The sequence below is a fragment of the Callionymus lyra genome, chromosome 1 (assembly GCF_982586985.1).
Source record: "Callionymus lyra chromosome 1, fCalLyr1.hap1.1, whole genome shotgun sequence".
Classification (NCBI taxonomy): domain Eukaryota; kingdom Metazoa; phylum Chordata; class Actinopteri; order Syngnathiformes; family Callionymidae; genus Callionymus; species Callionymus lyra.
In genome coordinates, this window is record NC_141818.1 from 15017417 (window position 1) to 15032127 (window position 14711).

The 14711-nt window shown below is 38.4% G+C and overlaps 1 protein-coding gene across 7 annotated transcripts in view; it reads right to left on the reverse strand.

The window, feature by feature from the left end:
• Positions 1-310: 310 nt before the first annotated feature.
• Positions 311-14711, reverse strand: part of rtkna (rhotekin a) — an 84430-nt gene continuing 70029 nt past the window's right edge. For 3 of the 7 annotated variants that reach the window (XM_087794709.1, XM_087794715.1, XM_087794716.1), the window contains exons 2-11: positions 14444-14705; positions 12685-12738; positions 9272-9389; positions 8980-9204; positions 7914-8008; positions 6332-6441; positions 6108-6239; positions 4138-4303; positions 3969-4073; positions 311-1412 (exon numbers count right to left, since the gene is read on the reverse strand). In XM_087794709.1, coding sequence (XP_087650835.1) covers positions 754-1412; positions 3969-4073; positions 4138-4303; positions 6108-6239; positions 6332-6441; positions 7914-8008; positions 8980-9204; positions 9272-9389; positions 12685-12738; positions 14444-14705 — 1926 coding nt within the window. In that variant the 3' untranslated portion in view covers positions 311-753. The remainder of the gene's footprint in view (positions 1413-3968; positions 4074-4137; positions 4304-6107; positions 6240-6331; positions 6442-7913; positions 8009-8979; positions 9205-9271; positions 9390-12684; positions 12739-14443; positions 14706-14711) is intronic. The other 4 variants (XM_087794713.1, XM_087794714.1, XM_087794712.1 and 1 more) reach the window with 4 other exon arrangements.

Consider the following 14711-nt stretch of genomic DNA (forward strand, 5'->3'; position numbering starts at 1 on the left):
TAGAAGAGTCTGAGTTGAAAATGCAACTAAAACATTAACTAGTGATGGTCTGATGAAGCTTCATGAACCAGTGTCATTATTTTCAGAGTCCACTAGATGGCGATCTCTGCACTTTTTTCCTTTTGTTTTGAAGAACTGTTCTAAGGAAACGTCACATCATTTTTAAACTGATGGCGCCACCTACTGACCTCTAAACAACATGACACTGCTTCATCAACTCATCACTAGTATTATCCTAAAATGCACAAATACCAACATTTTTTAAGCTCCAAAAATACAGATCAAATTTGAAGAAAAATAGACGACATCCCTCGGTCGATAAAACATTTATTGTCATTAACGTTATATTATTGCCTCTGCTGGCGAACATGCGGACACACTAGTCATAACATTCAATGTTATAATCTACAATACATGTACGAGCCGCGGTGACGCCCCAACAGTCGTATAAGAAAAGTCTGTTAACTTATAAAAATTAAATTACAGTAAAAATGTTTTTTTACGAGCATGATTCGAAGGATTACAGTAAACGCGCGGGACTGGCGTCATGTTAAGGGGTTCGTTGCGAGGTGACGGGTATCACAGTAGTTTAAGGAGGAGCTCCATCATGCTATAGTTAGTTTGAGATCCAGTCCGAGCAGTAGTGAGTGAGTCGTTCCAGTTAAGAGATTCCAAAGACACGGAAATGTTCCTTTTGAATCTTTTTTTTTAAAAGTACCTCCCAGTTACGACGTTGGTTAGCGACGGTCGTCGTCACACCTGACTCTGCAGCCAGTTCCGGGGGTCCAGTCTGGCCCGGAGGTTCCTGAGGCTGCGGCGGGCCGGGGAGGGTCTGGAGAAGGGGGCGGACTCGTGGCTGCCCTCGCTGTTGCTGGAGCTGTTGCTGGACGTGGAGCTGGAGCAGGAGAGGGTGGTCTGCGTGCCGCACTGCGAGCGCAGCAGGGAGGTGGGCGGAGCCTGGCGGTTGCAGTGGAAGCCCACCCCGCCCCCTCCTCCGACGTAACCCCGCCCTCGGAGGGTGCTGAGCTTCGCATCCAGCGATAAAGTGCGAGGCCTCAGGCGGGACGAAGGCGACGAGGAGGAGGTGAAGGTCAGGGGGAGGTCAGACCAGCCGTGGTGGCGCGAGCACGGGCTGGTGCTGCAGTAGCTGTCGCTGTCCGAGGTCAGGCTGGCGTCCGACGACAGCAGGAGGGTCTGGGGGCTGCGGGGGGGCGGGCGGTGGCGAGGGCAGGGGCTGTGGGCGGACACGCAGGAGGTGCACGGGCGAGGGTGACCAGCACTCTGGGGGGTCTCCTGGAACAGAGACATCCAGGTGGGAGACGTGCCCAGCTGGCTGCGGAGCTCCAGCTCCTGCATCCTCCGGGCCAGGATGTCGGACACGGTGCTGCTGATGTCGTCTGAGGATTCAATAACTGGAGGAGAGAAGAAGAGACGCTCAGATGAAACGGTTTCGGTTCAGCAAGATGAATTATTATATGAAAAAAATGATTAAAATATGTTTAAGAAAATTAAATGTTCAAAAAATAATGTATAACACATTAAATAATTTATTTTATTTAAAGGCACCTTTTATAGACACTGAAGATAACATGAAGATACATAAAAAACAGCAAAACACACAAAAACGAACTAACTAACGCATAAAAAGCTGAAACAATATAGGAAACTGCAGAAGTATCACAACTACAGACACACAGCACATGACATGTCACCACTGAGAAATAAAAGACGAGACAGAAGAACTGGGGATTCAAAAGCACACACAACTCCATTATATTAAGTTTCAATTATTCTAAAATAAACATTCTTAATTTAATATATATATATTTTAAATTTATAGCCTTTTAAATTAAATTAAATGCTGGTATAATAGTGACAATATACATTTTTTTCACATAAAGTTTGATAATGTTATTCCAATTTAAATAATAAAAAGTCTTAATTCAATATTTTGAAATTATTAGAATAAGAATATCAAACCAAAGCTGTAAAAATAATTTTGATTAAAAAAATAAAAATACTTAAATACATTTAAATCAGGTTTGCAGTTTATTACTTATTGAATTCAATTATTAAATACAAATAAATTCAACCTTTTAATATATGGAACTATTGAATTAAATTATCCAAAAAATAATTTCACGCTCAAAAAGAAAATATAATAAAAACAAAAATCCAACCAAAGTTGAAAAAAAATCCAAAACAAAGTTGAAAAAAAATCCAACCAAACGGAAAGAAAAAAAAGTTAATTTCTATTGGGTTGATTATTACTGTCTTAAGGCGTTTTATTTTGAAACACACAAGTAAAACACATACTCTACATAAGAACATGTTGTTGCAGAGAAACCAGCCGAGGACTACGTGAGATGTATTTTATTTAATCCTGAACGTTTGTTTTGGTTTTTCCCTGGTCAACTACTTTATTTTTCCCAATTTGATCCAAAGGTGTTTCCCGGAAAATAATGCTTACATTAAACCGGTCAATGCCAGAACAAACACAAAATGTTGAGCTACAATTTAGAAATAAGTAGGAATGTGTATCTTGAAGGTCCAAAGAGCTACTTAAAAAAAAAAAATCCAGCATTTAAAGCAGGGCTTTGTGAAATTTTGACTTAGAAAAAAAAGATGAAAAAATAATGATACATGTCATCGGCAAAGAGTTGGAGACGGCAGTTGCATTTATTTCCATCGTGGCTGAAGTACAGAGAGTACTTTTTAAAATTCAATTATTGCAGATATACTGTTCTAACACTGGGGGAGCAAAAAGCAAATAGGTTCAGTCTGTCAATTAATGCAGACAAACGGAGTTTATTTTTAAAAATAAAAGCGTTACATATAAGATTCTGGGTTTGCATTTTAACATACTTTATCATTTGTTGTGTCAGTTTATTTTTATTTATTTTCTATATGAGCTCTTGTGTGATAATGAGAATAATTTAATTGTCCTAATAAACCAAGAAAATAAGAATATAAATGCATCCACCATGTTTGTATGTTTTTGTTTTCTCAAGTAACACATTTTTCATGATGGAATAACAAACAAAGCATTCAAAGACTCTGAGTCGTTTTCCAGTCTAGTTACTACCAAACTAGTGATGGTCTGATGAAGCTTCATGAAGCAGTATCATGTTGTTTAGAGGTCAGTAGGTGGCGCTATCAGTTTAAAAATGATGTTATGTTTCACTAGTTGAAAAACAAAGGAAAAATGGTGCAGATATCGCCATCTGGTGGAATAATGACACTGCTTCATGAAGCTACCAATCACTACAAATAAGTACTATTAATAAGATGACTTTTCGGATCACTTGGTCATGAGGTGGGGACACTCTGGAAAGCAGTCCATCACAGGGAGCATAAATAAACAGCCACATACTGCTATGGACTAAGTTATAAAGTCATCAAATAACAGCTGTGTGTTTGGAGTGTGGGAGGAAAGTGGAGTCACCGGGAGAACAACAACTCCACAAGGAGTCGTCTGGAGCGAGACTCAAACCTTCACCTGTCATTGTAATAGGACGAGAGAAGAGCACGAATCTCAGCAGACACAGCGTTATCCTGCAGCAGAAGACCCTCGCAAGAGGGGGCAGCGAGGGGGGCTGCCGGAGGAGGAGGAGGAGGAGGAGGAGGAGGAGGAGGAGGAGGAGAAGGAGGAGGAGGAGGAGGAGAGAAAAGTGTGGAAGGAGGAAATCAACGTGGAGAATAACGATGGAAGGAAAAAAAAAGGATTCATTACGAGATCAAGCGGATTCAGGTGTCGGTTTGACGGACAGTTTGACCATGAATAATGTAAAAGGGATTATTTAAAAAAAAAAGAGAAACAAAAGCCAAATGATGATGAAGTCGGGGCACACGGGGAGATTTAAAAAGGGAGGAGGGAGGAAGAGAAAGAAGAGAGTGAGTCAACACGTCAAAGATGAGAGAGAAAAACCAGGATTCTCGTGCACATCAATACATTTAAAAAATCTCACCCATTTCGTGATAAAGAGAGCCTTGTTTGGGAGTGACGGGCGTCGGTTTCCGTAGCGACGGCAGCTCGATCTTCATGAGTTCGTCGCAGCACTGCTTCCACTGGCCTGTGAGTGAAGACGGACTCGTCAGCGACGGTTTACTATTGTCACCACCGTCAGTGTTTCTCACTCATGTCGTAGAAGTGTTGCCAGAACGCCTCCATCCACCGGTGCGTGTCCTCGCGGCCGTCCGGGGTCAGCGTGTGAGTGACCTCTTCACCTCCGTACAAGTTGCTGATGCAGATGATCTGAGCTTTGGTGTCCGGATCCTTCTCGGAGGCTCGTATTCGAGTGTCCTGTCGAGCAGAAGAGAGAGAAATAGAGGTTGAGAAAGAGTCGGACGGAGTTGTTTATCTCTTCATCTTGAGGTCAAAACATGCAAGATGTTTTTTTTTTTGTTGAAGAGAGTTTCCTTTTTTAATTTTGTTTTTTTTTTAATCAAGGATTTCATTTTATCTTCACCCTTCCTCCCTTTTGTCAGACTCTTTACATTTGCATTTTAAATTAAAATGATTATTAATAAATATTCTCCACGGTTAGAAAATATATTTTATTATACTATATTAAATACTGGCCATTTTATTTATTTGTTTCCATTAACTCAGTAAAAATCCAAAATGAATACAACTTTTTTTATTCTGGATGATTAATTTGATACATTTAAAAAAAATGTGTTCATGCTGACCATCCTCAAACAGTTGATAAAATATAGACTATTATTATATTTACTATATTTTGTAAATTCTTTGAAATATCTCTTAACAATTATTTTAATAATAAATAAAACAAATATTGACAGTCTTCGAAATGTATAGATAATTAATTTATAAATTAGCAGTATTCAGTTGCTTTAAAAAAAAAGTTAGAACAAATGAAATTAAGTATTGACTTTTTCTTGAAACTCTACAAGAAATATAGAGGCCATTTTCTTTCTTTAATTTCTATTTCTCAATATTAATAAAAAAGGTTATTTTAATAAAACTTATCCGAAGTCTTATACCTGTACAAAACACAGTATTTTGAAAAACCCTATTTAGTAAATTATTAAATAAATCATCCGATATATATATACTGTATATATTATTAATATTATTATAAAAAATCATACAAAACCAATTTTTTTAATACAATTTACAATCAAGCTATTTATTCCCCCCCCAAAAAGTGTGTATTTACAATCAAAATGTTTTTTTTATAAATTTAATAATAATAATAATTAAAAAAAATATATAAGAAAAACGCTAAAGGAGGCCACACTAAAATAAAAACGCTCACTTTTGATTTTGAATTACCAAAGTTACTCAGAGGAAACCCACACAAGCATCAGAGAGAAACAAACCTTAAATTTCGACGTGTATTGTCGTCGATGATATCATGAAAACAAGGATCAGAGGCTGATCAGAGGCTTAAGCTATGCACGCTGCCACCACTAGAGCGCAGTGTTGCTCCGTCCACACACCCTTGAGCGTGAAGCTCCACTTCACTAGCAAATGAGCATAATTAGTCATGATGGATTAACATCTGGGTCAAATTAGTGTCTAGTTTCAGCATATGATCAGACTTTTGTGAGTATAATTCTGCATACTTATTATTCTCATTTCGGATCATTCTGGTGCTAAATATATTAAACATTGGCGGCGCTCGCAGCCTCTTTTTTTTTTTAAAAAACAACTTTTTCAGGGGTTGTTGCGTCTGGCTCGACTCCCGGCACGCTGGGTTTTATGAATATTCTCTCCATGATTTTAATAAGGTGACTTCACTTTATATCGTCGACACGTGACCTTCAGCGAGGAGCTAATGAGGCGTGTTTCATCGTGTCACTCTATCTGCCGGAGCAGGTTTGGAGCAACTTTGCGGCAACTCCAGGAAAGAAGTCTTGCTCAAGGGCATTTTTAAGAACGGTTACCAAGGCAACGGATTTAGTGTTGTTTGTCTTATTGGCTCATGAGCTCCCCCTGGAGGGGCCCCTGGATTCAAACTGGCAGCCGTCCACAGGCCGATTCCTCGCCAATCCGAGCCAGCGAAGCCTCAGGTGTTCCCGGGAATACCACGAGGACTTTCCTACAACGTTACTACCATCTCCGCCATTTCTCCGCTGACCTTATTGATGGCGATGGTGAACGCCGGCTCCACGCCGGCCTCGGCGTCCGTCTGCAGGTGGAAGCACGAGAGGCTGGTTCCTTTCAGGGCGGCGAAGACTTTGGTCCAGCTGTGAGGGTCACTTCCCAACTGCTGCGAGGCGGGAAAAGATAGGAAAAGAGACGTAAATGTGAGCCGCAGATAGCGACTCTTATCGTGGCCGAGCACACGTCTGCGAACTTTACCGTGACTTTCAGACACCCGCTCATCATCTGCTGGGTCATGCACCGAGGCTGGGCCGCCAGGCGACAGCACACGCTCCCGTAGAGCGGCAGCCAATAGGAGGAGTCCTCTGCTGATGGAGGGGGGACGGAGGGAGATAATTAGGGAGGGATCGTCGAAAATGAGAGGAAGAGAACTTTGGAAGAATCGTTGAGTCATATCAGTGGCATCAGAATATTCACCTGTTGAATTAAACATCGACCTTTTCTTTAAAAAAAAAAAAAAAAAAAATCCTTTTTAATCATTTTATTCTAATAACTACATTTAATTATTTGTATCTTGAAAGGTTGAATTTTTTAGTCTTTTACGACCAATTTAATTCAAATATGAATATTTTCTAAATGAATTAATCTTTTTTTTTTTACACATAAAAAAAATATAAAAATTGATATTCTAATTTTAACAATAAAAACATATATATTTATATTCTATATGTTTGAATTTGTAGCCTTTTAAATTCAATATAAAAATGTTGGTATAATGAATAAAGCAGGGGAAGAGCACATTATATACTGTGCTGATATAAGGGGTCGTCAACCAAAATAAACAAAACATACAGAAACAAAAAAGAATAAATAAAAGGAAGTTCCTAAATAAGCTCTAGTGTTAATCTGATGGTAGATGGTATATTATATATTATATTATAACGATTAAAAAAAAAAAACATTTAATATATTTTCAAAGTTGAGCAAACGCATTATTCCATAAAGGTTTTGTAATATTTCATTTAATATTATAATATTATATAATAGACCTTTTTAAAATGTGATGAAAAACTCTTTCTTTTTTTTTTTAATTTAAAAACATTAGCAAAAGTGGAACTTGTTGACATTTTTATACTGAATTCAAAAGATTACAAATTAAAAAGTATTGAATTTATAAGAAAATAAATGCAATTATTGTAAAAAGCATATGAAACTCTGTGTAGAAACAAATGTGTTCATTTTGAAAATACAGTAATATTTACATTTAAATATCAATAAATGAAATCAACCTCCCAATATAGAAATTAATAGAACAAAAAAATCTATCTTTTAATATACACAATTATTTAATTCAAAAAAATAGATTCAACCTTTCAATATGGAATTCATGAAATTCCATTATTTTACTAAAAAATTAAATGCTTAAACAATACAAATAAAATGAAAACTCAAAGTTTTCGAACCAACAAACAGTTGTGGTGCTAAAAGCAGTTGAAACAACAAACAATTAGTCAATAAAGTTTTGATTCGATGCACTCATGACAAACAAAGACATGCGAGAGTATTAACGCCTCGCACGAGCCGCCGAGGTCCTAAAACCTGGCAGCTGCGGCGTCTGTCACCGACGCAGCCATGAAACTTTACGGCGGCGCGAAGGGCCAATGAATAAAACACCAGGGGCCTGTCTGTCAGTGGCCCTTGTTAGCTCGCATCATTACCGCTTCACCACAGTCACCTTGACGACGTCTGTCACGGAACGAGGAGTGAACACACGAGGAAAAAAGTTTGAGAACGGACAGATGGTGGAAGTCTGAGATTTTTGACGGAGGCTGTCACTCACCGTTGCCTGCGATGCTGAGGTCGTGAGTACGAAAACTGTCCTGGACGTGCGACAGGGACAGTGTGGTGTGAGCCAGCAGGTGGTATTTAGGACCGCTGAGAACACAGCAAACACAACGTTAACCTGTTGATGAACATCTGGATTATATGTTCACTGTATTGAGAATCATTGAATTATTAACACTATTAACAAGTATTGTAATGAAAAAATATCATTAATAACCCTTGTGTTATCACAGGGTCAATGTGACCCGGAGGCCCGAAAACAAAAAATGTGTTTGTTGTATCCCTTGTGTCATCTCAGGGTCAAGGTGACCCGAAGGGAAGCAAACGGAAGACCTCCCTGGCTTCCATAAATACATAGGCAGTGGTGGAGGTTTGTTCACCCTTGACCCAGAGACAACACAAAAGGATACCACAAACACATTCGTTTTTTGGGCCTCCGGGTCACCTTGACCCTGAGATAACACAAGGGATACCAACAGTCAATAAGTCAAACAGAAAACACGGTAAAAATAATACATTTCAGGTTCAATTAGTAAAAATAAAATTATAAATAAAAAAAGAAATCTAAATCTAAAGAACAATAACTAACATATAAACATAATGAAATTGTTTTTTAAATATTATTAATACAGTGGTAGTCACACATAAATGACACTATTATTTAAAAAAAAAAGAGTTATATTATATTATATAAAATATAATAGTCTGTTGTAAAAGTATAAGTTTTATTTTATTTATGGTATTTATGATAAAAGATTTTTATTAATGTGTTGATTTGAGTAAACCTTTGTTTGGAAACCATATGCTAACATATGCGAATGCTAATACTTTCTAACATGTTGCTAATGCACAAATCAATGTAAAAAATGTTCATTAATAGTAATAATAATAATAAAACATCATATGTATGAGATGAGGAGATGCAGTCACATCACGATTCAGTTAAAAAATATCACAATGTCTCCAGTTTCCTCCCAAAACTGCTGGTCACATGGCCCATGAAAGCGTGGCTAAGTGTCCCAGTGTGGACGGATCCAAGTCAGAGTTGGAAGCAGACTCACGGCACAGATGGGACGGGCAGCAGGAGAGGAGAGGCTCCACCGTTGCTCACAGGACTACAAGGGCCGGGCTCCATGGCCGCCCGCAGTTTCTTCCCCGCCGACCGTCCCAGGGATGAGCTCAGCTTGCTGGCCAGCTTCCTTGGAGTGCTCCCCGCGGAGTAGTCGTCCTCGGAGCAGCAGCTGTAGAGCTCCACGCGCAGCTCGAAGCCCGGGTTGGCCTCGCTGCTGCGAACACCAAACACATTTTAATCGACGTGCTCCTGAGAGTCGGGCCGAGTCCGAGGACACTCACAACATGATGGTGTTGTCGAAGCAGATGTCGGTGAGGGTGCGGTCCACGATCACCATGTCGGTGTCGAAGATCTCGCCGCCGAGCTGCAGCAGGCAGAACACGGCACAACGATGCAGCTCTGAGGGCAGAACAAAACACTCTTAGGAAAATACTTTTGAGACACAATAATAATCAATATCTATATATTTTGAACCATAAGGATATTAATGAAGTAACTTTTTTTTTAAACATGTTATACCTGCTATAATCTGACACATGTGACATGTACGCCTGTTTTCTCACAGAATAAAGTTAATTTACAAACAAAATGATTGTTTTTAGTTAAAAAACAACTATAACTAAAAAACTAAATCATAATCAAAGTTAAAATATTGTCATTAACAAAACAAACTACAATAGCTCATATGTATTAATGATTATTTGCATATTTAAGACAGAATAATATGGATAATTAAAAATAAAAAATATAAACAATATAAAATAACGTATAATATCATTCATATTTAATTTTCCATACAAAAATGTATGACATAAAATAAATGATAGTTTTGTCTAAATAAAATATTTTTTTTGCTGTAATTGATGAATAATCATTTTAAAAACATAAATAATAAGAGAACAAAAGATTTAGTAACTTTAATTGCCAACAATATGCCTTTATTAACAGTTTTATTTTAATAAACATTACTTAAAAAGAAAAATCTCCAATAAAGATACTAATTTCATTGAGATTTAATCATATAAATGTAAAATGCATTTACAAAATAAAAACAATTACCTTCAGTTATTTAATTACTGTAACTACATCACTAGCAACATAAGGCAACTATACAGTTAATTTTAATAATAAACATTCACAACATTTTATATATACTGTATATACTGTATATATATATACATTCATATTTAAATCAAGAATTATTACCAAAATTAACTGTAATAATATTAAAATAAACAGTTTGCCCGAGGAAACACATTAAGAATGTATATGATTTGGTATGTTGTTGCCATCAATTTGTACATTATATTAACTTTTTATTTTAGAAATATATACACGCAAAAAACCCTGGTCATGAGAACTAAAAAAGGATTATATTTGTGATAAAAATAACTAGCAACACAAGACAAATAGAGATTCAAATAATCATCATACAAGTTAATATTTATTAAATGATAAAAAGACAAATAATAACTGATATATATTGAATATTCTTTGGCATATTTTGGATCGATAATATGGAAAATGGGAAAAACTAGATGTTAAAACATGAAACCACATTCATAAAATAATAATAGTACGTCAGTCAATAGCTCACAGGAATGTGACAGAATTTTGGGGGGGAAAAAACTCTGCATAGATGATTTCGAAGAAGTAATACAAAAAAATAAGAATACATAAGATTTAGTGCCAACATATCAACCTCTGGTTTGAATGAATATAATTACAGAAGCAAGAAACTCAAGATGAATGATGTGTTTGAGATTCTTCAACTCAAGGCCGGAGCTTTTCTCCCGACTTGCTTAATGACCCTGAGTTACGGCCCAATTAAGCTTTGTTAAGAGCCTGGACTGGTCTCCTGGGTTCATTGGTATGCAGCAGATCATGCAGATGAATTTCATGTGAGAGGACGAGCCTCCAGACTGCTCACCAGTTAACCCACTTTGACACCATTAAGAAGAGGTGGGAGATCGCTGCCCCCTCAGCACCGTGGCTGCACTGCAGGATTCAGAACCGTCTTAATATATGGAATGTTTAAACTTTTACTGAGTGTGAATGTTTTCTTCACAGCATTGCTTGAGCGGAAGGAAAATAAAAAATGGCTGAGGAGGCAGCAGATAACAAAGGTCACATGTGCGTGGGTGCACCAATGACTCACCCTGGAGCTTTTGTAATATTGATCTACTGAGAGACATTTAAACACACATTTTTTCGTGGACTACAACATTTGTATTTCGAAGATTTGAAAAGCGCTATACAAATAAAAATTACTTACTTACTTACTTATTAATAAATAAATACATTTTACTATATATTCTGTTACGGCAAGTTTCATATGAAGTAAAAAAGCGGTAGAAACACATGGTTTTCACAATGCACAGGGAGGAATTGACATTTTGGTGTTATTGATTTATGTAATTTTGACTAATCTCATTCGTTTTGTTTGTTGTTTTAGGTTTACCTTCCTATGTACCTGCACATGTTCGGTATAAAGCATTCACTCATGAAGTACTGAGAGACTTGATAAGTTTAAAACCAGATGAAGATACCAGAAACTGACACTTAAAAATCAAATCTGGATGTCGTATCTGGCAAAGAAGCAACGGAGGCTCCAAAAGGTAAAACTACACTGTCCTGACATTGGGGGTAGTCGGGGATAATGCTTGCAACTTTACAAACTTCTGCTTTATAATCTGTAAATATAGATAGATTGACTTTATTAATCCCTCTAGAGATCTCCTTTGGGAAATTGTGGTGTTTTCCAGTTCACGGCAGACAATAGAAGGTACGGCAAGTTTCATAAAAACAAGAACAACGTGCAAGGGATGACAAAGTGCAATTACAAAGAACAAGGATCAATGGAAATAACGCAAAGAAAAGTATACAAAGATTAACACGGAATATAATAACAATCCTTTCACTCCACTCCTGACCCCAAATTCAGAATTAAACAGCCTAATAGCTAGAGGAATGAATGAGTCCCTGAGTCTATTAGTGTTGTATCTGGGGAGGAGCATTTATGCACTTCATCTGATGCCTTTCATCATCCATGATGGACAGTAGGTTTAAATATGTTGATGAGTCAAATGAATAAAGATACAATAACTTTAACTCCAAGGAAACTTACCATGTTAAACCTAATAATTGTTACTATTTTCAAAGCATTTTGGGGTTGATTTGGAGAAAAAAACAGAAGACTCTTATTTTTCTTTCTGCCAGCACTGGGTTCAATTCCATAGAGGGAACAACCACTAATGTAATGTTTCCCTTAACTCAAAATAAACTAATGTTGATGTTGTGACCCATGACTTTAGTAGACTTTAAAAAGTTCAAGAATTGTACAGAGACTTGCAATTACAGTAAAACTGGGGTTGAAAGAGGGGATTTTATGGGAGAAATAAAACAAAGAGATTGATAATCTCACAATAAGTCTCTTCCTTTCACAGGAAAATATCAAATACAAAAAATTTTCGCCTGTTGTACGATTGGCTTTGACCCCAGTGTGTCCAGTTTTACTTTCATCTTTGCTCTGTTTATAAAGTTACCCCTACATTTCACCACTTGTAACCCCTAGACAGTTATTAAATAGTGGAGCTCGTCTCTTAACTGTTCAATATTCCATGTCTCGGTAAATCTTTCTGACACAAATCTTATCCCATCAAAGCACTTCATCCACACACCGGCGTTTCCTCACCTCCTTTGTTTTTGAAGTACTCGGTGTCTTTCCACATGAGAGGGATGCGCAGATCTGTGGAGATGAGACGCCCGAGCGGACAGTTAATCACAGTAACTGATAAACCAAACACTCCGGGTCCACCGAGTCTGAGGAAGATCCCGGAACACATTACCCGCCATTGTTTACCCCTCGCCTTATATATATATCCAGGAGCCCAATATGAAATCTAATTGAAATGATAGACATCTTCTTGTTCACTTTGCATCCCGGCATGAATTATATCTGAGCGACGTGAGACGAGGAAGAGCCTCCATCATTAATCATGTGTTGTGATGGCGGCATCTGCAGTCACTCCGGGGAGCGCTAATGAAATATTCCAAACTAGCGACTGGAGAAATGCTCGGCATTAACGCAGCAGGTTCTGCAGTAAGAGACCTGGAGGACAAACTTACTTTAACGCTCAGAATGTGTTGAAACAAAACCGTATTTAACATAACACTACGGAACCTAAAATGCAAGGTAAAAACTGATGGATTCTGTACTTCAGCTAGTTTTCTAAAAATGACACCCCCGTAACGTCCCGATGTTGTTTTAGCTTGTGTGGTAGGAATCTGATCTGGGTTTGGACTTAATGCAATATCAGTTATACAAGTACAAAACCCAGTGGTTTTCAGATGAGCCTTATCATTCACAGTGCCAAAAGTATTGGGTCTACTTACTGACCTCGAACTGAGTTTATGTGGTACACAACCTGTTTTCTTTTAGTGTCACTGGTAAACTATAAAGTGAAATTGTATTTCTTTTGTAGCATTACTCGCTGGAATTACTCTGCGAGGTTCTGTTGTATTACTCCGCCAGGCTTCCGTAGTATTACTCTGCCAGTATCTGTGGTATTATCCCCGGAGGCTCCATAGTAATACTCCCCAACCATGGCTCCGTAGTATTACTCCCCTACCTTGGCTCTGTAGTATTACTCCCCTAACGATGCCCAGTAGTATTACTCCCCTACCGTTGTTCCATAGTATTACTCCCTCTCGCTTGTATTACTAGTATTACTCCCCTAGCGAGGCTCCGTAGTATTAATCCCCTACCATGGCTCCATAGTATTACTCCCTCTCGCTCATATTACTCTCGCTAGTATTACTAGTATTACTCCCCTAGCGTGGCTCCATAGTATTACTCCCTCTCGCTAGTAATACTCCCTCTCGCTAGTATTACTAGCATTACTCCCCTATCATGGCTCTGTAGTATTGCTCCCTCTCGCTAGTATTACTCCCACTCGCTAGTATTACTAGTATTACTCCCCTAGCGTGGCTCCATAGTATTACTCCCTCTCGCTAGTATTACTCCCTATCGCTAGTATTACTAGTATTACTCCCCTATCATTTCTCAGTAGTATTACTCCCTTTCGCTAGTATTACTCCCACTCTCTAGTATTACTAGTATTACTCCCTCTCGCTAGTATAACTCCCACTCTCTAGTATTACTAGTATTTTTCCCCTATCATGGCTGAGTAGTATTACTCCCTCTCGCTAGTATTACTCCCACTCGCTAGTATTACTAGTATTATTCCCCTAGCGTGGCTACGTAGCATAACTACACCTGCGTGGCTCCGTAGTATTACTCCCCTATCATAGCTCTGTAGTATAAATCCACTAGCGTGGCTCTGTAGTCAGGAGCCTCCCAGAGTATATTAGACCATGGCTATAAGTCGAGGCTTTCAAGTTAAGGTTTGAAAGGATGTTTTGTCGTATCACACACGTTCTTCCTGACCTACCTGAGATTGCTACTTTGCCCTTGCAAGGCAGTCGATCGTCCATGGGTCCGGTGTCCGAAGACCTGCGGGGAACGTTCTGCATGACCTGGGCCTCCTTCATCCTCTGCAGCTCAGACATGTAGGCCATGATCCTGGTGCTGCACGTCTGCAGGCTCTTGGCCGCCTCCAGAGCCTGATCCTTCTGCGAGCACGCCGCCAGCAGCTTGCACGCCCCGTCACGCATCCGGATCTCATGGTCGATCTTCTTCTGGATGTCGCTGTCCTGGAA